This window comes from Macaca mulatta, chromosome 2 (assembly GCF_049350105.2).
Source record: "Macaca mulatta isolate MMU2019108-1 chromosome 2, T2T-MMU8v2.0, whole genome shotgun sequence".
NCBI classification, from domain to species: domain Eukaryota; kingdom Metazoa; phylum Chordata; class Mammalia; order Primates; family Cercopithecidae; genus Macaca; species Macaca mulatta.
This window is the reverse complement of record NC_133407.1, coordinates 127,162,183-127,185,824: the sequence shown is the minus strand read 5'-3', so window position 1 is coordinate 127,185,824 and position 23,642 is coordinate 127,162,183. Positions and strand designations below refer to the sequence as shown.

The following is a 23,642-nucleotide window of genomic DNA, read 5'->3' as shown; positions in this document are numbered from 1 at the left end:
GGCTCCACAACTGGAACCCTTACTTAAGGCATCATTTATTCTCCAAATAAAGTACCCTTCATGGTGTGTAAGATATTTCCAGATGGCATAGGGCTGAGAATTTTCACTTTAATAATGGTGCTTTCATTTATAAGGCTTTCTTCTCTTTATGGTTAGAGATACTGCTTTTGCTTTTCCATTTATTGCAATCATATAAAGAAAGTGAGTCAATTAAAAATATAGGATAAGCAATGGTACAGGTGATGTGCAAATAAACATATTCATGATAGCATATTGAGAGGTTGACTGTTTGAATAATTGCACTTTCTGTGCCTCTCACAGGGATAAGTGAATGCTGAAACCAGACTATGAACAAAGTGCAGGTTTCAGAGAAATACAAAATATTTTCATAAGAACTGGATGTGAAACTTTCCTATGGAAATTCCTCCTACTCTCCAGGAGGGTGTCGGTGAGTCAGAGGACTGGGTGTTGCTTCCCCAGGGCCTAAGGTTTGATGGAAGCAGAACTGTTTGCTGTTGCATGAGGCCCAAACAGATGTCCTCATTCCATGGCTTGTTCTGCAGCCTTTTCCAAGGCTGGTTGATTGACTTGGGAATTAACCACAGGCAGTCTGTTTTAATAACCCCCCTAATGGAGACAGGTAACAGTAGTATAATGCAAAGCTGTGATAACATTAAAATATATTTAGTCACCACCCCCTAGCACGATGCTGACCAATCAAAATGGACTTGGACAGTGGCCACCGTCCTGGAGTAGGGTGCTGGAAGTCCTTTGCTGGATCAAAATTTATCCCTTGGTTTCTGGACAGTGAGATGATCCATAGTGGCTTGTGAGTAGTGGTGACAGAGGGGACACTGGTGTAGTCAAGAAGCTGGGCCTTAGAGACTTGGAGCTGAGACTATCAAAATATTTCAATATTTTAGCAGCACATGAATGGAATCTTAGTCTCAGAGTAATCTCTATAGGCTTTGAAATCAAAGTGCCCTGGGGACTGTAGTTTCTTGACCTGCTACCTGGGACAAGGCATTTATTCTGTAGACTTCATTTTTGTTTTTGTTTTGTTTCTTGTATGGAATGGAGACAAGGATTCCTTTCTTGGAAGATAGGTGGGAGGATTAAAGAGGGTATGTGTAAAGTAGCTAGACAGTGCTGGACACATTAGCAAATACTTACTAAAGGTAAACTATGTTCTGAATCATTTTCTAAAATATTTCCGTGAATTGTATTTTGCAGACTTTTTCTTTTTCTTTGCTGCAGTATACATTGAACTGAGGCATAAACAATGAGACCATGTTCTTGAGACAATAGCCAAAATCAAGTATCTAGACCCCCAACTGATCTAATTAAAGACTGGTTTATCCAGACGTCCCTCCTTCTTCCTTCTCTCCTCTTGCATCCTCTTTCCTTCTTTTTTACACTAATTGAGAACCTATTTTGTGCCATGCTCTAGGCTACCTGCTGAGGGAGATACAAAACATAAATAAGGTGTAATCGTTGCTCGAACAAAATAAATCAGTTAACTACTGACAAAACTGTAATTTGCATACAGGACCATTTTACCATGTGTGTGGTAACCAGAATATTTTCCATTAAAAGGGGGATCTTGATTAAATTGTACCTTTATAAGTATATGTCAATATATGAGTATAAAAAAATTATCGAAGAGCCTGGGAAACATAGCAAGACCTTGTCTCTTAAAAAAAAAAAAATTTAGCTGGGCATGGCAGCACATGCCTGTAGTCCCAGGTACTCAGAAGGGGTACTTGGAAGGCTGAGGCAGCAGTATCCGTTGAGCCCAAGAGTTCCAGGCTATAGTGAGCTATGATTGCACCACTGTACCTCCCGCCTGGGTGACACAGCAAAACCCTGTCTCAAAAAAAAAGAAAAAAGGAAATGAAAGGAAAGGAAGAAAGAAAAGGAGAGGAGAGGAGAAGAGAGGAGAGAGGAGAGGACAGGAGGGGAGGGGAAGGGAGGAAAAGGGAGGGGAGGGGAGGGGAGGGGAGGGAAGAGGAGGAAAAATTATCAAGGGATCTTTTCAGGCATGGCTCTGTCCAGGGATATAATTTTAGCTATTTCCTATCTATTGATCTCTCTCTTTTCCCTGTTACTATTAGGTTTTTAAAAAAGGGATGCTGAAGAAAAACTTATACATCAAGGAAATGCTACTTAAAAGTAAGAAGGTAAACTAGGCATTTCAATGGGCATATTTAAGGAGTACTCATTTTTTTAGTCCAGCATCACAGATCTCTTGGCTGGCACATTTTAGGGGCACTCGGGCCCTTGAACTCCTTTTTGCCATTTTGTTGCAACTGAAATTGGGGTAAGAATTTGATTCAAGCTCAGACTTGGGGACGACAGAAAGAGAAATTGAAAGACACTCGACATAACATGCAAAAAATGGGAAGACAAGATCTAGATTGTCTAAAGAGATGTACTAAGATTTTTAGGAGTGAAGCTGGAGAAGCAGAAGTGGAAATTATGGCTAAAATAGTTGTGCTCAGTGAAACTTTGAAAGAAATTGAGAGGCTAAAAACGATTTCTTCCTCCTCTCTTTAGGCTCTAACACTGTATGACGTTTAAGAATGATCGTATTTTAGTAGCCGTTTTCAGTTGACATGTATTGAGCATTTGCCATAAGCTGGGCATGATGCTAAGTATTTTTTTTAATAGATTATCTCACTGAATTCTTTCAACAGTATTGAGGTCTGTTGTATAGTTATCCCCATTTTACAGATGATAAAACTAAGGATTAGAGAGTTTACCTCAGCTCCCAATATTTGTAGTATCTGGGTATCTTACCTACATTTTAGTGTTACTGTAAAATTATAGGTGCCAAAGTGCTTTGAAGATAGTAAATTTGTTACCAAGGTAGAGAATATGATTATTGTTTCCTGATTCATTTACTTGTAGAAGTCATTTATTGTGGTACGTGTCTGGTTCCTACTCCAAAACCTATGTTTGCCCAGCAAAGTGTGTTCTCTGAGCCATGTTTCTACTACAACATTCACCAAACCCTCTATTCATAACTGATGAGACTGAGGTGGACATCTGGCCTAAGGTGGGCTAAAAAGATTCTCTCTACCAGAAATTTGCAGTTGGACCTGAGTGATTTTTGCTCAGTCCAAGCTGTTTCTTTAAAAAATACATATAAACTTAGAAACTGTAAAGTGGCTATCTTCTGCTGTGTGGATGGAAAAAAAAAAAAAAAAAGAAATGAAATTTCATCTGAAAAGAGAGAATAATGAACAAACATGCAGAAAGGGACAGGGACCCAGAAAGAAAGAGAGATGGGAGATGGAGGATGAGAACTGTCCAGCTTCCTGACAGTCTTCCAGTTCTTGGCTGCTGGGTTCTGCCCCGGGAAGACACACTTTTAATGTCTTTCCAACTATTTTCAGTTTTTGCATAAGCTAGCACAATATGATTTGAAGCCAAACAATTTGTAATAAAAATATTGTGTTTTGGTTGATTCATGTCCTTTCCCCTGCTTTTGGTAATAGAAATCTGATTTTCTTTGCAGAGCCAAGTTTCAGTCAAATGGCTTGAGCTCTCTCTTGGTACTTCGCATTTTGAGCAGAGCAATGCAAGGTTAGGTAAAACTTTCCACTAACAGCAACTCTAAGCAACAATTATTTGGTACTGAACATCTAGAACTCTCATTCTGCTCTAGATTCTGCTCTTTCTAGAACCTGTTTCTTCAGGTTTCATCAAGTTGTATGAGCTACTTAATATCCTTCCAAAAGCTTTTTTCCTGTTGTAGCTAGAGTCAGCTTTGATTATTCTGATGCATACAAACATTGGTACCAGAAGCGGACTGCAAAAACAGATTTTAGGGATATGAGGATTGGTTTGCCTTAGTCAATTTGAATTGAGTTTTCTGTCACTAGGAGCTGGAAGACTATTAACTGATACGGATACATCACTACAACACCACTGGACCTGTCCTTTCACACACATCACATTATTTGGTTTCAATTCATTTTTCATTTTGGTTTTAGGAGACACATCACATGTTTTTCATTCATAATTTCTATCTTTTAGTCTAAAAATTATTAGATATATCAGAAGTGGAATTAGAAGAAACATGCAGAATGTCATAATTTATTGGGAGATTAATTATTAAACTGATAAACATATCAAGCAATTTTATCTTTGTCCTGTTAGATTTTGAGATCAGTGTTGTAATAGCTTTCATTAAATACTGTCTATAAACAAACTACAAAGGTATAAGTAAATATAGTAATGTATACCTCAAAGTATTCATCTACAAGTGTGGTCAGCAATGAATAAAAATAATTGTGAGACCCTAATGCATAGTTTATTTTCATGGTTACTATCTCACCAAAGCAGAAATCACAGTCCAGTCACAGTAGTAACCCTTTTTCTCTTCTTAAGTGCCTTCCCAGATTGAATTTCAGAAAGCTGTAGAAACACAGGTTAATCTTGAAGCAAAGATAATTATTTCTAGGGTGTGCTAAAGAATGTTCTTTCAGCAAACACTGCTGAGCCTTCTATTCTTCGATAACTGCTGCTTTTTGCGGCCATTATAGCTTATGTATTTCTCAGATACAGCTTCTTTCTTTGGAATAATACAAGTTCTTACACTTATAAATTAAAAATCCAATTTGGTGTCCCTGCTAACTGTCAGATTTTCTTTTTTCTTGTGAGAGCCATACTCTTGGTGAAAACATTTGACTTTGTTCAACTAATACAGTGCAGCTTTTCTAACGTTATAAAGTAACTAAACCAGAAGCATGGAGAAAATTCAAAAATTACCATAGCTATTATGAGCACTTTTTTACATTATGAATTTCTTTTTTTACCCTACTAGGTCTGTGTATTTTTCTCTAATCAGTTGGGTGTATTCTAACTATATGTGGCTTGAACGGTGTTTTCTCCCCAGGAACTTGTATGCGCGCAACTATTCCTTTTAACTTTTGTCTGGCTTTAACCTTAAAGTTCAGATTTTTTTTTTTTTTTTGAGACTGAATCTCACTCTGTTACCCAAGCTTGGATGCAGTGGCCTGATCTCGGCTCACTGCAACCTCCACCTCCTGGGTTCAAGTGATTCTCATGCCTCAGCCTTCCAAGTAGCTGGGACTACAGGCATGAGTCACCATGCCTGGCTAGTTTTTCTTTTTCTTCTTCTTTTTTTTTTTTGTATTTTTAGTAGAGATGGGGTTTCACCATGTTGGCCAGGCTGGTCTTGAACTCCTGACCTCAGGTGATCCTCCCACCTTGGCCTCCTAAAGTGCTGGGATTATAGGCGTGAGCCACCTTGTCCGGCCGGTGTTCAGATTTTATATTTGCTTCTGGCTTAGAGTTTCAACTGAACTGTCACCCAAGCAGCAGCTGCCAATACCTGCTGGGTTCTTATTAAGAACTCCTTAATTGGCAACATTATAAATGATGGATTCTGACAATAAAACACCTGAGGGCCAAGTGATCATCCTGCACCTGAGGTAAACTATCTCACCTTTTGATTGGCCTAGTTTTGTAGGCAACAATTTTCAAGATGACTTCTGAGATGTTTTTCTTATTATTTTGACTGGCAAACAAAGATATGAACAGTAAAGCACAGATGAAAAGTACTTACCACAGAAGTGTTTAAGCTTGACATAACAGGGCTGTGGACAGCCATGCATTTGTTGGACGGCTGTTTGCAAGCTGACATTAGTAGCAATACTTCCTTGGGATCTGTTGCAACTTTGACGTCAGACAGTCCTTTTGCCCAAGCTGATGAACCCACCAACCACAAGAACGAAAAGACTACAGTGACAATGAAGTCCTACAGAAACAAACCAGAAGAGAAAACGGTAAAAGAAAATGTGAGTTCTAGAAAAAAGTTGATTTCTTTATATAACTATTTGGTTTGCTTTTTGGAAAAATTTAAGATCCCATTGCACTGGAACCAGCGAAAACATTTTGAAAAACAAACAAAAGAAAGCTTTATGATATTATATTTATCTTTCTATAAAATAAATATAAATAGTCATATTTATTAAATGCTTACTATATCCCAGGAACGATGCTAAGGACTCTATAACCCACACCTAACATCCCTGTAAGGAATGGTACATCATTCTATTTGCAGATGTCAAACTAACATAGAGAACAGTTGAATAGCTTGTCTGAGACTTCACAGATAATTCGTGATGGCATCAGGATTCAAACCCAGGCAACCTGAATACTGAGTCCAAGTTCTTTTTTTTTTTTTTTTTTTTGAGACGGAGTCTCGCTCTGTCACCCAGGCTGGAGTGCAGTGGCGCGATCTCGGCTCACTGCAAGCTCCGCCTCCCCGGGTTCACACCATTCTCCTGCCTCAGCCTCCCGAGTAGCTGGGACTACAGGCGCCCGCCACCTCGCCCGGCTAATTTTCTTGTATTTTTAGTAGAGACGGGGTTTCACCGTGTTAGCCAGGATGGTCTCGATCTCCTGACCTCGTGATCCGCCCGTCTCGGCCTCCCAAAGTGCTGGGATTACAGGCTTGAGCCACCGCGCCCGGCCTCTGAGTCCAAGTTCTTAACCACCAAGTTGTGATTCCAAACATGTAGACACATCTGCTAATTGTTTAAGACTCTTGGATGGCAATGTTCACTCATTCATTCATCCATTTGTTCACTTAACAAACCAATGTGTTATCTATATGTTATTGGTTAACCAATGTGTTAACCAATGTGGAACTATGTTAAGTGGAAGACAATAAGAGCTGTAATGTTTTTGAGTGCCTGCTATGGGTGAGAGGTTTTGTATAAAATTATTCTTACAATAATCATGTTAGACAGTATTTTTATGTCCATTTTAAAGAGGAGAAAGCTGAGGCCGGGCGCGGTGGCTCACGTCTGTAATCCCAGCACTTTGGGAGGCCGAGGCGGGCAGATCACGAGGTCAGGAGATTGAGACCATGCTGGCTAACACGGTGAAACCCCGTCTCTACTAAAAATACAAAAAATCAGCCGGGCATTGTGGCAGGACCTGTAGTCCCAACTACTCAGGAGGCTGAGGCAGGAGAATGCAGTGAACCCGGGAGGCGGAGCTTGCAGTGAGCCAAGATTGCACCACTGCACCCCAGCCTGGGCGACACTGCGAGACACTGTCTCAAAAAAAAAAAAAAAAAAAAAAAGGAGAAAGTTGAAACTCACAGATATAAGGTAACACATAGAAAGTGGCAGAGACAGAATTCAAATTTAGGTGTATCTGGCCCTGAAAATCAACTGCTGTTTGCAGGGGAAAAAAGCTTTTATCCATATCAAACAAAATTTCTAGGATTTAATGGGATGAGTGTTTTAGAGACCATCTCCAAACTTCTGATGATAGGGGTTACATCTCACATCCTCTCTCATGACTCTGATGATGGGAGCTACGTCTCTCATCCTCCCTCATGACTCGGATCGGGTGGCAGGTGGGAGAGACTAAGATTGAGACCATTAGAACATAGTAGAAAAAATTTTCAGATTGACTATATATATGTTTGATTACAGTAAAAATGTTGCATACTGCTTACCTAAAATAATAAAAATACCAACCAGGAAAGAAAAAAAGTAAATCTGATATGGCAACAGAAACAGGCTGCTCTTTTGCTCTTAATGATAACCTCCTCAAGTGGAAAATTTGGCATGCATTTGTTTCCTGCCCGAGGGCATAGTGCACCTGACTTGCTCTGTTATCTTGCTCTCATGGTGTGGCTGAATTACTTTTCATCATGATCCCATCATCTACACTGAGGGAACTTTTACACTCTAAAGATGCTGTTGTGCCAGACATTTGTTAGGTGTGATCTTTGTGGAGAATGTTCTGGAGGGTCTCACTACTAAGAGTGGCTGAATCTTCTGCAAGTCACTCCATCCAGTGGCTGTTGTGAATTGGTAACTCACCAGTTCACCTTTTTTCATGCTGGCTCTAGAAAATTAAAGGCCAGTGTGTGACCCATTCATAGGGTTTTGATGGCATGGGTATTTTAACCCGGTTCCTTATTTTGTTTCCCTTTCTTCTTTTTACTTTTTACTTTTCATTTTTATTCAATTACACCTTGGTTTTTAAATGTCCTTATGAGCCTTTCTGAGATGAGGTAGAGGTATAAACAAGCAAACAAATACATATCTACAGCTGTTTCAACAGTAATACAAACATTTGGAATAAAGAAACTCAAGTGTTGGTTCTGAATTTGAAATTGGAGGAATACCCTGGGGTATAGAATAGGGTATAGAATACCCTGGGGTATAGAAAACGGGGTCATCTTTGGTGACACAAAATTTAGCATTTCAGAACCAGGTAAACCTGTCTCGATCTCTTTCTAATAGTGGCAAATAAATAACCAGATTGACTGTGTCAAATCATGACTTTCTGTTCATGTTCAATCTGGTACCTTCATTCATTCATGCTTTTTTTCAAATAGTAATTTTTGAGTAATGTGCGAGTATTGAGAAAGGTCTTACAGAGGATTAAAAAAATGCAAAATATGGGCTCTGTTCTCTTGATATTACATATTTGTTAGGGCCCACAGTCACCTTAAAGCATTACCTATAGTATGATGGTTTTCATTATTTATATTCATCATAATTAGAAATAGACTTATACTTAAAAAAGAATAGTCATGTGAAGACTTTTCAATTGGAAATTGGAGAAAACTATGTTAGATTTATTTGTTCAAATAATCTATTCATATGTAACATTTATTGAGTGCTTATTATGTGTCAGGTATTATTCCAGGTTTACATGTTTTGACTCATTTAATCCTGACAACTGCACCATGAAATAGACACCAATCCTAACCCCATTTACAGTTGAGGAAATGGAGACACCAAGGGGTATAACCTATGCTTCCAGGCTACAAACCTGTACAGCATGTGAATGTTCTGGATACTGCAAGCAATTGTAACATGATGACGATAAGTATTTGTGTATCTAAACACATCTACACATAGAAAAGGTACAGTAAAAATATAGTATAAAGGATAAAAAATAGTACACTTGGATAGGGCACTTACCATGAATGGAGCTTGCAGCACTGGAAGTTGAATGTGAAGGCTTAGGACAGACATTACTGTGCACTACTGTAGACTTTATAAATTCTGTATGATTAGACTACACTAAATTAATGTTTAAAATAGAGTGATTATGCTACCATAACATTACGATGGCTATGATGTTACCAGGGGATAGGACTTTTTCAGCGTCATTATAATCGAATGGGACCACCATCACATATTGTTGGTGATCCATTGTTGACCAAAACATCCATAATGGGGTACATGACTGTACTAGCATGACCTAAGCAGAAGGCTTGCAGTTAAATCGAATGTGGGATAGCTTTCTCATTTGTGTTATTTAATGCCACGTAATGATCTGCCTTAAACTGTCTTCAGTAGTATCAGAAGTAAACAGCTCACACTTGAGAACTGAATTCCTTCTGATGGTTCAAACAAGAATCCAGTTGTTTACAAATATGATCCCTGTCTGTCTAACAGAGATAGTGTGGATATGGAAGATACATTTTAACATTTACTGCTAGGTTATCATACATACATTAAGCCTTTGAAGACCTTTTCTGCTCACTTTTCTTGTGTTATTTATTCCCATAGAGTGAAGAGGCTGCCCTTCAAAATGTGCTTCAGTGTTTCCAAATTGCGCTTATACTTGTGTTCTATGTAGTCCCCATAAAATCCCAAAAATAGTCGGAGGGGGCATCACTGGCCTTATATTGCAGAGGAAGAAACTGCAACTAAGAGTATTAAGTGATTTATTTGCCCATAGTTCATTACATGGTTCATAAATGTACTCTGAGCTATTCATCTCATTCGGTACCTAAAGAACTTTGACATGAAACCTGGATATGTTTCTGCAATATATTTTAAGTATCTGTTCAGTGAACCAAGAAACAGCTTCCTCAATCAAGGAAGCAGACTGGTTTAATGTTGGCTGGGTGGTTTGTTTCCATTTAGTTTGTTGCCCTCACTTCTCGTAAGTTGCTATAAGCAAACATATTTTTTGCTAAATGTAATTAATAGTATGAATCTGGGTGTCTGGGATCACCCTGGGGTATAGAAAAGGGGGTCATCTTTGGTGACAGAAAATTTAGCATTTCAGAACCAGGTAAACCTGTCTCCATCTCTTTCTAATAGTGGCATAAGCAAATCCACTGGATATTGATAAAAAAATAAACAAATATTCAATTTCTACCTTTTAGTAAAATTACCAATATTTTAATCCAATGACTTTATTATCTGTTTTGGTTACTTGATGACTTTGTTATTTATTTCTGTTGCTGACACTTTTATACTGAGAGGCTATACTAGAAAGTGGACAGTCCAGAGAGTCACTCTCATCTGCACTGTAAATGGATCACTTTGCTAATTCAGCCTCCAATAATTTTAGAATGACACTATGGATCAGGAAACACAGAAAGCAAATAGCAAGATGGCTGCTCAGCTGGGGGCAGAGCTTTGGACTTGTCTTGGAAGGGAGCTAAAAAATGGCTAGCTAGATAGAACAAGTTTCTGTTTCATCCACTTATGGGATTGTTTCATTATTTCATTTGAAGTATTAGTAATAACGACATCTGACTTCCAGAGAGCACCTACAGTTTTCAGCGAAGATCGTATGACCTTCACAACTGTGTGAGGGAGAAGATCATTATATCCATTTTACAGATGAGGAAACTAGATTCAGTGATGTGTCCAAGTTGTCACAAGTAATTGAGATTTGAATTCAGGACATTGGGTTCCCTGTTTAGTGAGTGATTTTTCATTATGCCCAGGTTTTCTGAAGTTTGGGTTGCCTATCCTGGTGGGAAAGAGCAATAGACAATATAGCTCCATCCCTACATAGGGAGAAAGGCATTCTCCTTCCCAATTTCCTTTGACTCTGACTAGTAAAGTCTCAGTTGGGTGCTACACTGTTTTCAATGCTTAGTTAACAAGTGCTAATCTTTTAATTTTTTTCGTCAAAGAAAACTGGCTCTAGGCTCAGATCCTTCAAGTAAGCAATGGTATACCTATGTAGCTAGAATACAGCACTGTTCATTTTCTGTTGATGTATGTTTGTCTTCTAATTATGTCAAATAATGTTGGATTTCTATATTCAACAGTGGTCCAGGGTCTTATTCAAAAACACATTGATTTAAATTTTAAAAATGACTTAATTTAAAGAATAATAATTGTGGCCCTGGTGGTAAGATCAGGGAATGAGAACGCCTGAAGAAATCTAATGCAAGCCACAAACAGGAGCTGCATGTGTAATTTTAAGCTTTAAAGTAGCCACATTTAAAGAGAGAAATCGATGCAATTAATTATATTAATATATTACATATTAATACAACAAACCCCAATACATCAAAATTATTATTTCATATAGTCAATCTAAAATTATTAGTATGCTATTTTACTTTTATGGTACTAAGTCTTTGAAATGTGATGTATATTTTACACTTACAGTACATCTTAACTCATAATAACCACATTTCAGTGCTCAATAACCACATGTTACTAGTGCTATCTTATTGGAAAGCATAGTTCTAATCCACAATTAACAAATGGAAGCATATTTATATCCATGGTCAAGTGACAGTGACACCCATTTTCCTGTTTGGACGATGCCACACTTTCTTTTGGTAGTTTGGTCTGAGATGGTCCAAAGCTAAGTCATCCCACAGCTTAGCTTTGACAAGGCCAGCATGCCTCCCACATTCCTCTTGGCCTGTAGAGTCCCATAGTTGGGTTTATATGATAACCCAATTCATTGCCTCAGTGGTCTGGTCTGAAAGCAAATCAGTGTGACCAAAGGGAGGCTTGGGCCTTCTGTGTTGACAGCCCAAAGAAGGAGGTGGGTGGCCCACAGGGGCAATTCTGCCAAGCATGAGCTGCATTTTGTGTTAGGTGTAGGGGGAAAGGCTGGCTTGACCACTCTGTTAATAAGACGTGGCAGGCTGGTGGCTGGTAGATGATGAAATAAGGAGGATGAGAGAGGGGAGTAGCAGAACAGGGAAGAGGAAAAGGGAGATGGGGAGACAGGAGGAGGATATGGAAGAGAAAGTGGAGGGGGAAGGGGGAGCATTAGGGGAAGGAGAAGGGGGAGGAAGGTGAAGGAAGTAAAGAAAGGGCAGAGAAGGAGGGGGAAGGAATTGGGGACGAGGAGAGTGAGGAGAGGGGAGCATGAAGAAGGGAGAAGGAAGAGAAAACAGAGGAGGAGGAGGTGGTGGCAGTGTCTGAGAGTAGGAAGAGAGCTCCCTCTCTCCTACAAAGGAGGAGAAAGAAAAGAGAGGAATAGAAGATTCAGAGGTCCCACTACCATCAAGCACTTATCACACACTAGGTACCGTGCAAAATGCTTTATGTGCCCCATTTATTTTACAACAACTCTATGAAGCAGGTATTACTACTCTTTGCATGTTATGAGTAAGAACACAAACTCAGTTTCTGGAGGTAAATGGAATGAGTTTAGACCAGATTTGGAGTTTTTGGTCCCAGGAGACCAGTTCCTCTTCTTCCTGACATTGAGTGTGCTTAGACAAATCCCACTAATCCCCTAGACTTTGTAATCTTTAGTGACAAATCCACTGGCAAAGTGGCTTAAACCTGCTGGGTGAGCTCTAGATCCCACTGAATGCCAGTCCTGCTCAGGCCTGGTGTTTTAAATAAGCAAAAGGAATTCTCCTGGGGTAAAAGTGGTCAAGTCATCAAGTTTGCTTATCTTTACTAGAGAGGAGAAATTGAAGTCAGAAAGTCTCTGATCATATGCAAATGGCCAGCTCCAAGGAGCCTGGCATGTGAGTTAGGGCTTTTCCATTTTGGATGAGGACTTCCCACCCTGTTTGTCTTTTTGATGGTTATCTCCAGTCTAATAAGCCAAGGACTCTGGGTAGCAGCTGCTTCATTTGCAAAACACTTACTTGGAAAAGAGCCTCTGAATTACCTCTGGTTCACACCCTACCTCAGTTTTTCTTACAGACATCCAAGAGCTGGAGGCTCCACATTTATCCCTTACTGGGCGTCTCTGTGCCTCCTCCAAGCATGGTTTTCTCTGAGCTCAGGCAGAGCTCTCTGCAGGAAGAGGCCCACAGAAGTGGTAAGGGACATAAAAAACCAGGCTGCCTATATTTTCAATGTTGTAGCTGGAATAAATTTCAATTAATATCATTGTTGCTATATTTTCAACTGGGGAGGCAGCAGTTTCTAAGGAGATGATTTTGTGACACCTTCAAGAGATGATCATGATGATAATGATGATAGTGATAATGGTGGTGTTGGTAATGGTGATGATGATGACAGTTGCCAACACTTAGAGAACAGTTATTGAAGTTTTACATACATTTGCTTCTTTAATTTCCCAACAACCCTTTTGGGGTAGGTACTATTGTAATCCCATTTTATAGTTGGGATAAATTACTTAAACCCAGTTTGAAAGGTGCACAGCCAGGATTTCAACCGACGGAATTTGGCTCCACAATCTATGTTCTGAATCTTATAAAAACACAATTGCTTTTAGAAGGCCATGATTGTTTAGGTTCATAACAAAAATTAAGCAGGGATACAAACATGGCTATCATTTATCTGTTACTGTGTATCATACACTGTGCATTCCATGCGTTACTCGTTTAATTCTCATAATGACACTTTGAGGTGACTATTATTGACTGTATTTTACAGGTGAGAAAGTCAAGGTTCAGAAAGATTAAGTGATTTGCTAGACATCTCAGAGTTACTAAGCTGCTAAACTTTGGTTGCAACATAGGTTTGTTAAGCTCCAAAGTCTGTGTCCCTCACTGGAAGGTGAACCTCATTGTATTGAATGAAGTTCTACCATAAATAAGGTATGATGCCTTATCTATTCCACCTCATTTCATCTTCGCCGCAACCCTGCGAAGTAGCTGTTAGGTTTTCTATTTTACAAACGAAGAAGGAAAGGCTCAGAGAAGTTAAGTAAGTAGAGAGGTTGGGTACCAAACTCAGGTCTGTTTGACTCCAAATCCCATTGATTTTTTTCGTTTGTCCATTGCTGTTTCTGTCTCTTTTCCCAGTCATCTGTTCACACTTTATTATCTTCCCTGCTATGGGCTGGGTACTGTTCTAAAGATGGAAGAGAGTGGGGGAGACCAGCCAAGGGAGATCTGTTCTCCTCCCTCCAGTGGCCTATATCTTTCCAATCTCTACACTGCCTGAGTCGCTTCATGTAAGAACTGTAAGATACACTATTGTCACACTGCCAATTAATCAGGATTTTGCAAAAAGAGATGTAGTGGAAGCTGATGTTCTTCTGTTACAAGGCCTTGGTAATAATCAATCATCTTGTTTTATGCATGAAGAATCTGGCTGATGCTTGAGAATCAATGTAGGGTTTCATTGCTTTTTTCCCGAAGTTATATTTTATTATGATTGACATACTGCACTTTTTCTTTTCTAGACTGCTCCCAGATAATTTTATCAATTAATCTGTGGTTGCTCAGCTGTAGAACAGATACTTTCTATTTCTTGTTTTTAACTTTTCTTGTGAAAAGAAGATTTTTAGATCCCCTGCATCTCTCTCTTTATTTCAGTTACAGGCAATTGATTTTATAATCTTGGTGCAAGAGGGAGGTATTCCTGGCTGTTTGGTGAACTCCGAATAGATGCAAAGTCTTTACTAGCTTTCTGCAATAGTATCGTAAATCATATGTTAAAAACACTCCTCAAAATCTGATTTAATTTTCCATTGATCCCGCCTAATCTTTTTATTACAACTAGCACAAATCTTTCAAAGCAAGTTAATAGTAACATTAGCAAATTAATAGCTGTTCAAGATAAATTAATAGCATTAGTAGTAGCATTAATATTAACAGCTCTATTGATTCTATGTTTACTATGGGTCAGGTGCTGTGCTAAGCCCTTTACATTCATTATTCTACTTGATCTTCACTGAAAATTTTTTGTGTTGGTCTTATTATATATAGCTTTTTAGAATAGGAATTATCACATAGTGGTTAAGTCTGCAGTTTTGAGATCAGGCAGTCCTGAAGTCGAATCTCAATTCTTTCTAAGTAGCCCTAGAACCCAATAAAGCCTCAGTTTTCCAACTGTAAAAAGGGGCAATAATGAGATACATATTCATAGTATTTTTGCCAAGGATAAAAGAAGTAATGCAATAAAATGCTTAGCCCAGCTCCTGAAAGTTCACTCTATTAATTAGTCTTGATACAGGAAATTCAGCGACATATTATAGCTAAAAATACAATATAGAAAAGTATATAGGCATTATCCAGTGGGTTTTGATGGCCAAATACATTAGGTGGGTTTACTCGTTTATTTAGCAAATCTCTATTGAGAATCTACTAGGTGCTAGGTCTTGGAAATATGGTAGTTAATAGAAATAGACATGGTCCTATACTCATTCTGGTAGAAGAGAGAGCTGTTAATCACAAAAGAATGTATAATTGCATATAGTGATAATAGCTTTGTAGGAAAAGGATTTGGTGTTTTGGAAATTTAAAAATCAATACCTGGGGAGTACTGACCAGCCTAGGGAGACAGAAAGTGACACAGATGTGGTTGCATCCGGGATCTTTTTAGGTTTCGTCCTTGGATGGTTCTCACAGCAGCTTCAGGACTCACATTGAATAATAAATACAACACAAAATGGCTTATCTGGAAGGCCTACGAATTGACATCTAGAGGGAGTGTTGGACTCCTCTTTACTACCTGCTTGTTCCTTTCCTAGGAAAAATGCATGTTGATACCAGGTTGGCCAGGACCAAAGACTTCTTGGGCGATTTGCTGGAGAGGTGGGTATTAGCATGAGGAGAAGACTGCTTGTTTCTTGGGAATTTTGGTGGCTCACATGGCTGCTGAGACTATTGTCTCTCTATACTTGTCCACCTGCAACCCTATGCCTCTTAGAAAGACAAGCGATAAACAAGGTGAGTCCTAGGGGTGAAGAGATTTGGGGTGGATCCATTCACACAATTAAATGTTTTTAGAAGAGTACTCCTGCCTTTCTGTACCCTAGTACCCTAGCAATTTGCTAGGAAAGCTTAGGAAAGCAATGAGGGTTGTTGAGTGTTTCTAAATGAATTACTATCTCATATGGGAAATAGCATCCTTTCCAAAAAATTGGTTATTGGTTTTGACACACCCATCAGTAAGTGTGGAAATAAATAACAAGCTCAACATCCTAGACCAGAGGTGAGGCAACTGTTAAAACCAGGCTGAACGTCTTAAAAATTATTGGGAAAAGAATAAATTTGTGTAATTAGTCAAAGGTCAATCTGAAAATTTGGGAATGCTTATTGAATACCATATCAATCTTTCTTATGTTTATGCATTTTTTTAGCACTTCCAAAATATTTTGGGGGCTGCCATTGAATCAGCTAGATGAAAATGCTAAGATTTAGTTAATCAACAACTAGCCTTATCTACTTGACACAAAACATCTGGACATTATAAACATAGCTGGAAAACACCAAATGTCAGGCAGCATATAAATGAAACTTCTGGAGGAAGTGTAGCTTACAGGAGACACGGTGGAAGACTGGAGTCAGAAGCAACCAGACTTGAACTTCATCTTTCACATATACTCTGGACTACAATGTTTTCTCATCAACTGAATAAAACTACCTCCTCACAATTTGTTCTTTTGTATCTGTACAAACCATCTGTGAAGGTAAATTCCAAGACATGTGTGTATTGACAGTCATATATGTATATATGTGATATCACACAAACAGACACAAACTTATTTTTTAAAAAAACAGATAACACAACACCTTTTTTTCTCTATACAATGGCAGATAGTAGAAGCATGGATAATTAAAATATTATACAATTCAAACTAATTTTTTAATTTTTCTAAGTATGTTGAACTTACCCCACCAGTAACCTATATTTGAAAATGGATATGTTCTATGGGAAATTTTTTCAAGCAACTACACTGAGAAATTTTGAGAAAATGACTGTGCATGGATGCAGTTACACCTATCTGTAGTCCCAGCTACTCAAGAAGCTGAGACGGGAGGATCCCTTGAGGCCTGGAGTTGGAGGCCATGGTGCGCTATGATTGCACCTGTGAATAGGCACTGCTCCAAAGTAATCCAACAATTACCTCAAGGATACCTAAATTACCTCAAGGATACCCTATCTCCAAATTAAAAAATAAAACAAAACAATAATTGATCAATCAATCAATTGCTAGCAGGTCTTTCAAGTGCTACCTTCTGAATCAAGTAAGATCCTCTCTGAACTTTGCTTTACGTTCTTTGCAAACACCTTCCCCAAAACCAGAAAAAATTGCACATCTTTCTCCTCCAGAATTATATAATATTAGGGTGGGAAGAAACTGCTGATATAAATTCAGGCTGGCAAATACTCCTTTGAAAACATAATCCTATTATTAACTTACTATTCTACACTACTGGTAATCTCCCAGAAAGGACATGGAAGAGTTGGTATCTGTGGCTGGAAATAATGCAGTGAAGAAGTCAACCTGATGATGGATTTTAAAGTTCTCTGGTCTTCAATATTCAAATCTGTAACATGGGTCAGGAGTCCTTCCCTTATAGGGTCATTGTGAGGATTAAAATTAAATACAAATGTTAAGCATGGAGACTGGAATATTTTAGTCGTTGCATTAAAGATTGTGATGATGATGGTGAAGACAGTGCAGTTGTCAAGTGACATGGCCTCATTTGGTCATGGCCAGTGATATTTGACCATGAATTCAACTGAAATAACTTTTTTTTTCCTTCAAACTGGTTTCTGACGTTAATTTGAAAATAGGATCACTCCGTTGAGGTTAAATAATTATGGCCCAAACTTTTCCAACCTAAAGTGTTAAGTTACTGGTTCTTTGTAGGTAGAGCTTCAAACCTATTTGGCAATACCTAGGTATCTAAGGGTATAGGTGGAGTTTGTGCGTGTGTGAATATTTCATTTGGTTGCAATACATGATTGGAAAAGAACTTGGGTGACAGTGTAAAGACATGCAGGGCCATTTGAAATTCTGTGTAGGAGAATGAGCTGTTAATGTGATCAAGGAATGCTGTGATCATATTGCTACATTGCAAAAAGCACTGAAGGTCCTTGGGCATAGGACTATCTTAATCACCTGTGTCTCTAGTGCCTAGCCAGATATCTGCTGTTAGTAAATTCATATATATATATACACACACACATACACATACACACACACACTCACATTGAATCTACAAGAAGAAAGGGAAGACATTTTACATTTAGCAGAGACGCTTAAAGGAAAAATCATTAGGCCTCAAATTTTGGCATGTTTCTTAAATTCTCTCAAGGATACAAGAAACTCATAATAGAGATAATTCAATGACTGGGGATAGGGATGGAAGAAGGTTTTTTAAAAATATGTTTTTATTATTTTTTCTTTGTTTATGGGTTTTCCCTTGTATGCCCTTTTAAGTGACTAAATTTGAAAATTCTGGCATGATTTTAGAATAGGCATATTTTTACTGCATTTGACCTTCGGCAATTCTGAAAAATTTTCTGTTTGGGGGAAGGATTGTGACTATATTTCACACTCACTCCCACCAGTTTTTTTTTTTTTTTTTTTTTGCAAATGAGCAAGCGGCATTTACACAGTTAGGTTCATGAAAAGAGCTGCTATTTTTTAAGCATTCCTTATGCCTTTCTAGAATTGAAGACCCATTATTCTGTCATATATCAACCCATCTGTCAACCTGCAACAGATGGTTAAAATGAAGAACTTCTCAAATACCAAGGAGGAAATTATCCTGTGCTTTACCATCTACAGCTTAAATTCAGTCTGACTTCAAAATATTCCTTTGCCACTTCCCCACTTATCATATGAAGTGGAAAGTGAGAAAAAAATATTGCATTTGAATTACAAATTAGAAGCCATTCCTCAAGAAGATGACTAGTGGATTCATAGATGTTTTTATTCTGACAGATGGAAGGAGAAGATAGACCTGGGTTCTAGTCTGTTATGTTACTTCTTAGGCACATAGCCTATGGCAATAGATTTGACTTCATAGGCTTTTATTTCCCCAGTTGAAATAATAAAGAATTTATACCTTGTCTTAGAGGGTTATTGCAAGAATTAAAAAGTAATAGATAATCTTCTAGGGCGATATCTTGCACAACTAGGCATTGGATAAATGACAGATATCATTATTTTCACCATCAGTTCTCCCCTTTTGTTCTTGTCCACTATTTCCTAAAAATTATTCCAGATAAAAGATTCTGTGTCTCCAGTATGCAAGATTTGAACAGGTGCTTAAAGAAAAAGTGAGAAGTTGTGGATAAAGCTGACGTGTGTGTGTCTGTTTCTCTGCAATGTGTAGTGTTATACAGTGCAACCCACCAAAATGTTGTGGTGGTGTTTGGTATGTATGTGTGTGGAGGTGGGGAGGGATATACAGAAGGAAACATGTAACTGAAATGGTATTGCCTTCTGGGGGCATGCATGCTTTTCGTAAATCTGAGAGTACCAGGGACTTCTGTCCAATCCCTCCCAAAGAAAGTGATCATACATTTTCTTGGTTTTCATTTCAGTCTGGATGAAAAAATATTTGTAATTTTTACTCTGTCTAGGCATAAATAGTAATTGAATCATAGCTTATGTTCCGTGCTTTATTTAGATGATTTGACTTATTTTTGTCAGTTCTATCATATTTCCAATATATAACTGTTAGAATTTCACATTCACAGTTTTTTTGCAGTGGGAAATTTTGGGAGTGTAGGCTCCCTGCCCCCAGAATTATTCTTTTGTAAATGCTGCTGTGTATGGTGGGAGATAATGGCAGGCCTGAACATTTTAAGAAGCAAGATATGTCCTAGAGAAGGACTCTTCGACTTTATGCACGACAAAACTTCCGGACATCTTGTTGAAATGCAGATTCTAATTCAGTAAGTCTGGAAGAGGGTCTGACAGTCTGCATTTCTAACAAGCTTCCAAGCGATGCCAGTGCTGTCACTGGACATACTTTGAGAAGCAAATCCTAGCCTGTGAGGAAATCTCCTCCATAAAAACTTCCCAGTCTACTCCAGAATCCACTACTATCTGTGGCCCCATTTGCATACATTGCCATTCTATCTCATTTGCATTTAAGTAGGTCTCATTCTGCCAGTTCAACTTGAAAATAACTCTATTCCTACTTTCCCTCTTTTAACATTTATTGGGTAATTTTTATATACCAGGTATTGTGCTAAATATTACCCATGGACCCGATTTCAACCCAGCTTCTCACTTAACACCCAACGTAAATCCTGAGCCACATGACTGTATCTCCCTAATACACAGAGCATCTTCCCCCTTTCCTCACATGTCTATGTTTCCAATCCCAAACCCAGACCATGCTTGGTTTATTGATGGCAGTTCCTCTAAACCCAGACAAATCTCGCCAGCTAAAGCTGGTTATGCTGTCGTGTCTCATACCTCTATTACCGAGGCTGCTGCACTTCCTCCCTCCACTACTTCCCAACAAGCTGAACTGATTGCTTTAACTTGTGCGCTCTCTCTTGCCAAAGGAATGCACATTAACATTTATAGTGACTCCAAATACGCTTTCTACATCTTCCATAACCATGCTGCCATTTGGGCTGAAAGAGGTTTTCTCACCACGCAAGGCTCTTCCATTATCAATGCCTCTCTAATAAAGGCCCTTCTTAAGGCTGCTCTCCTGCCAGTCAAGGCTGGGGTCGTTCATTGTAAAGGACACCGGGAACCAACTGATCTTAACTGCTAAAGGAAATGCCTATGCCAACAGGACAGCAAAAGAAATAGAAAATGCCTCCACACCCACAAATATTCCAGCCCTCACTCCAAAAGACCAGTATTTTTCTTTCTCCTCTATCACCCCCACCTACTCCTCTTCTGAAAACCTGCTCTACCAGTCTTTTCCAACTCAGGGCAAGTAGTTTTTAGATCATGGAAAATTCATCCTTCCTCACCTTAATCCAGGAGACAAAGATTATTTTACTTATTATCTCTCCTGAATAGGATCTGTATTCAGAACGATTGAGCTTTTCCATTCAGACCACCACTCACACCTATGGGGAAAGGGTAATATAATAGATAATTGGCTTAACAACGGGGAATCCTATTTATGTGATGGAAAATGGGGACGAAAGGCTTTGGTACGTAAAACATTATTCCTTCCTTGGCCTAAAAACTCATCGCCACCTACATTAAAAGCTAATATGCCTGATTACTGTTTTTAGAGAACTTATTTTATTAGGGTAGTTCCAAGCTCAAAAATATGCTAACTGGCACCTTATTAGCTACATAAAAATGCGCCCTAGACCCGAAACTTACTGGACTAACTCATTATAAAATTTTCTTTAAAGTGTCCACGCAGTCCCTGGTCACGCTTGAAGCAGTCCTGAGAAACATCACCTCTACCTCAATAATCCCCAGAAGGAACTTATATTTTCTTTATCTTTTCTTATAACCTTATATTTTATAAATAAAAAGACAGGAATGTCAGGCCTCTGAGTCGAAGCTCAGCCATTGTAACCCCTGTGGCTTGCACATATAATGTCCAGATGGCCTGCAGGAGCCAGGAAGTCTGGAGCAGCTGAAAAACCACACAAGAAGTGAAACAGCCATCTCTTGCCTTCACTGATTGACCAGCCTTATGACATTCCACCATTATGACTTGTTGCTGCCCTGCCCCAGCTGATCAATCGACCTTGTGACATTCTTCTTCTGGACAATGAGTCTTATGATCTCCCCACCATGCACCTTGTGACCTCCTCCTCTGCTAAAAATAGATAACCACCTCTAACTGTAACTTTCCACTGCCTACCCCAGTCCTATAAAGCTGCCCCTCTCCTATCTCCCTTCGCTGACTCTCTTTTTGGACTCAGCCCACTTGCACCCAAGTGAATAAACAGCCTTGTTGCTCACACAAAGCCTGTTTAGGTGGTCTTCTATATGGACACGTGTGACACTTACATGAACTAATCTCATCAAATTCTCAATGATAGGATAGGTACTATCATTATCATCAATGAACAGGAGAAAATACAGAGGCACAGAGAGGTTAAGTAAATTGTCCATGTTTAACCAGCTAGTAAGTGGTAGAACCAGGGCACAAATGCAGTCTGACTCCAGAGCCTGGGCCCCCAACCATTAAGGATTTGCTGAGATTATGCCTTACTGGGACTGTGTCAAATGTATTTTTGTAAATCCTGTAGCACCTATTCCTGTGTCATGTCTTATCAATATAAGCGGATAAAGTAAAAAATCCTTTACCAAAATAAAGAAGAAATACATATATGCTGCTTTTCTCTCTTTTCCTAATTGACTGCTTAATGAAACTGTGGAGCTGAATATCAGGGGATCAAGACCAACATTATTAGACAAAAGTCCAATAATATGCACTTAGCTAAATTTGCATATTATTAGAATCTGGTCATGAGTAGTTATGCTATGGGGACACCATTTGATCTATGGTATATTAAAATTTGTTATAATGAAATCTAATTATATGCTGTATTGTGTCCTGTTGATGAGAAAAAGGAATTAGCTACTAAAAAAAGCGAAGGTTCTTCATAAACTATTCTTACTCATAAAGAGGACTCCTGGTTCCACACAAATTTGCAGAACTTAGCCAAAGAAGTAATAATCTTCTACCAGTCTGCAGAGCTCCCCCATTAAGTGCTTCTCATAATATCATTCCATTTTTTTATCTTTTTCACTATTGCTAAAATGAAGCCAAATAGAAAGTGTTTTCCAGAGCACAAAGAAAGCCGCACTCAGTTCTGGAGGTAAGTATGCAACATCTTGATTCCATATTTCACAAACCACTCTCATTCAGTTTATGCACCGTGGCAAATAGTATTGAATCTATTGGAAAACACCTGGGAAGCAAACATTTTGCAAGTACTTTGTTTTGATGATTTTGAGAGAATGTGAAAGCCAAATTATGGTACCGTTAAAGTAATTGTGTCTAGCTTAAGTTAAAAAGAAATCCACACTTGCAATCACAATAACCTTTTGAAATGTGTTGGAAATATGGGAGAGTTCAATCATACACAAGGGGAGATGAGTTTTAATTTTTTTTTTTTTTTTTGGTAATAAGAAAACCAGCAAGAGTCAAAGTAAACTTTAATAAACCTTTCAAGTCTCCTGGAGTGAGTGGTGCCCTTGCTTTTGTGCATGCATAAAGGTGACGGTTTGTATTTAGGACTATGTTGTATAAAAATACATATCTTTGAACACTGGAATTGCCTCAGTTCAGAAAGAACTCTCACTGTGGGGGTCATGAGGGAGCTGAGATGGAGGATGCATACTCGTGCTTACGCTTTTTGATGAGATGGCAGGTTGCCTGTAGGTTGTAAATGCTTTGTTTTCTTTCTCTGCATCTTTCTTATGTATGCGTGTGTTTGTTTGTTTGCTTTATGTTTTGATAAATGCATGTTTTTGAATGATTGTATGTCCAATGAATATACAATGCACTCTACTATGTTACTGTTACTGATTTGGAATGACCAGGAACTTTCTTTTGTTTGGTGTTGCTTTAGTGCTACAACCATCTACCACTGCCCCCAGCATACACCCTCCCTTCTCCACCAAACTTCCCCAAGGGTTTCAAGGTAATGGTTCAAAACACAGTGCTCCCTTAAAGCAGTTTATGAAGTATCACTTTGGAACAGAGGGTGGTTGAGTTTATTTTTCTGATTTAGTAT

The 23,642-nt window shown here is 38.6% G+C and overlaps 1 protein-coding gene across 2 annotated transcripts in view; it reads right to left on the bottom strand.

Annotated features, from left to right (window-relative positions):
• SYNPR (synaptoporin) overlaps nucleotides 1-23,642 on the bottom strand; it is a 331,134-nt gene that overhangs the window by 2,057 nt on the left and 305,435 nt on the right. For both annotated transcript variants that reach the window (XM_028843151.2, NM_001266609.1), the window contains 1 exon segment: nucleotides 5,597-5,788. In XM_028843151.2, coding sequence (XP_028698984.1) covers nucleotides 5,597-5,788 — 192 coding nt within the window.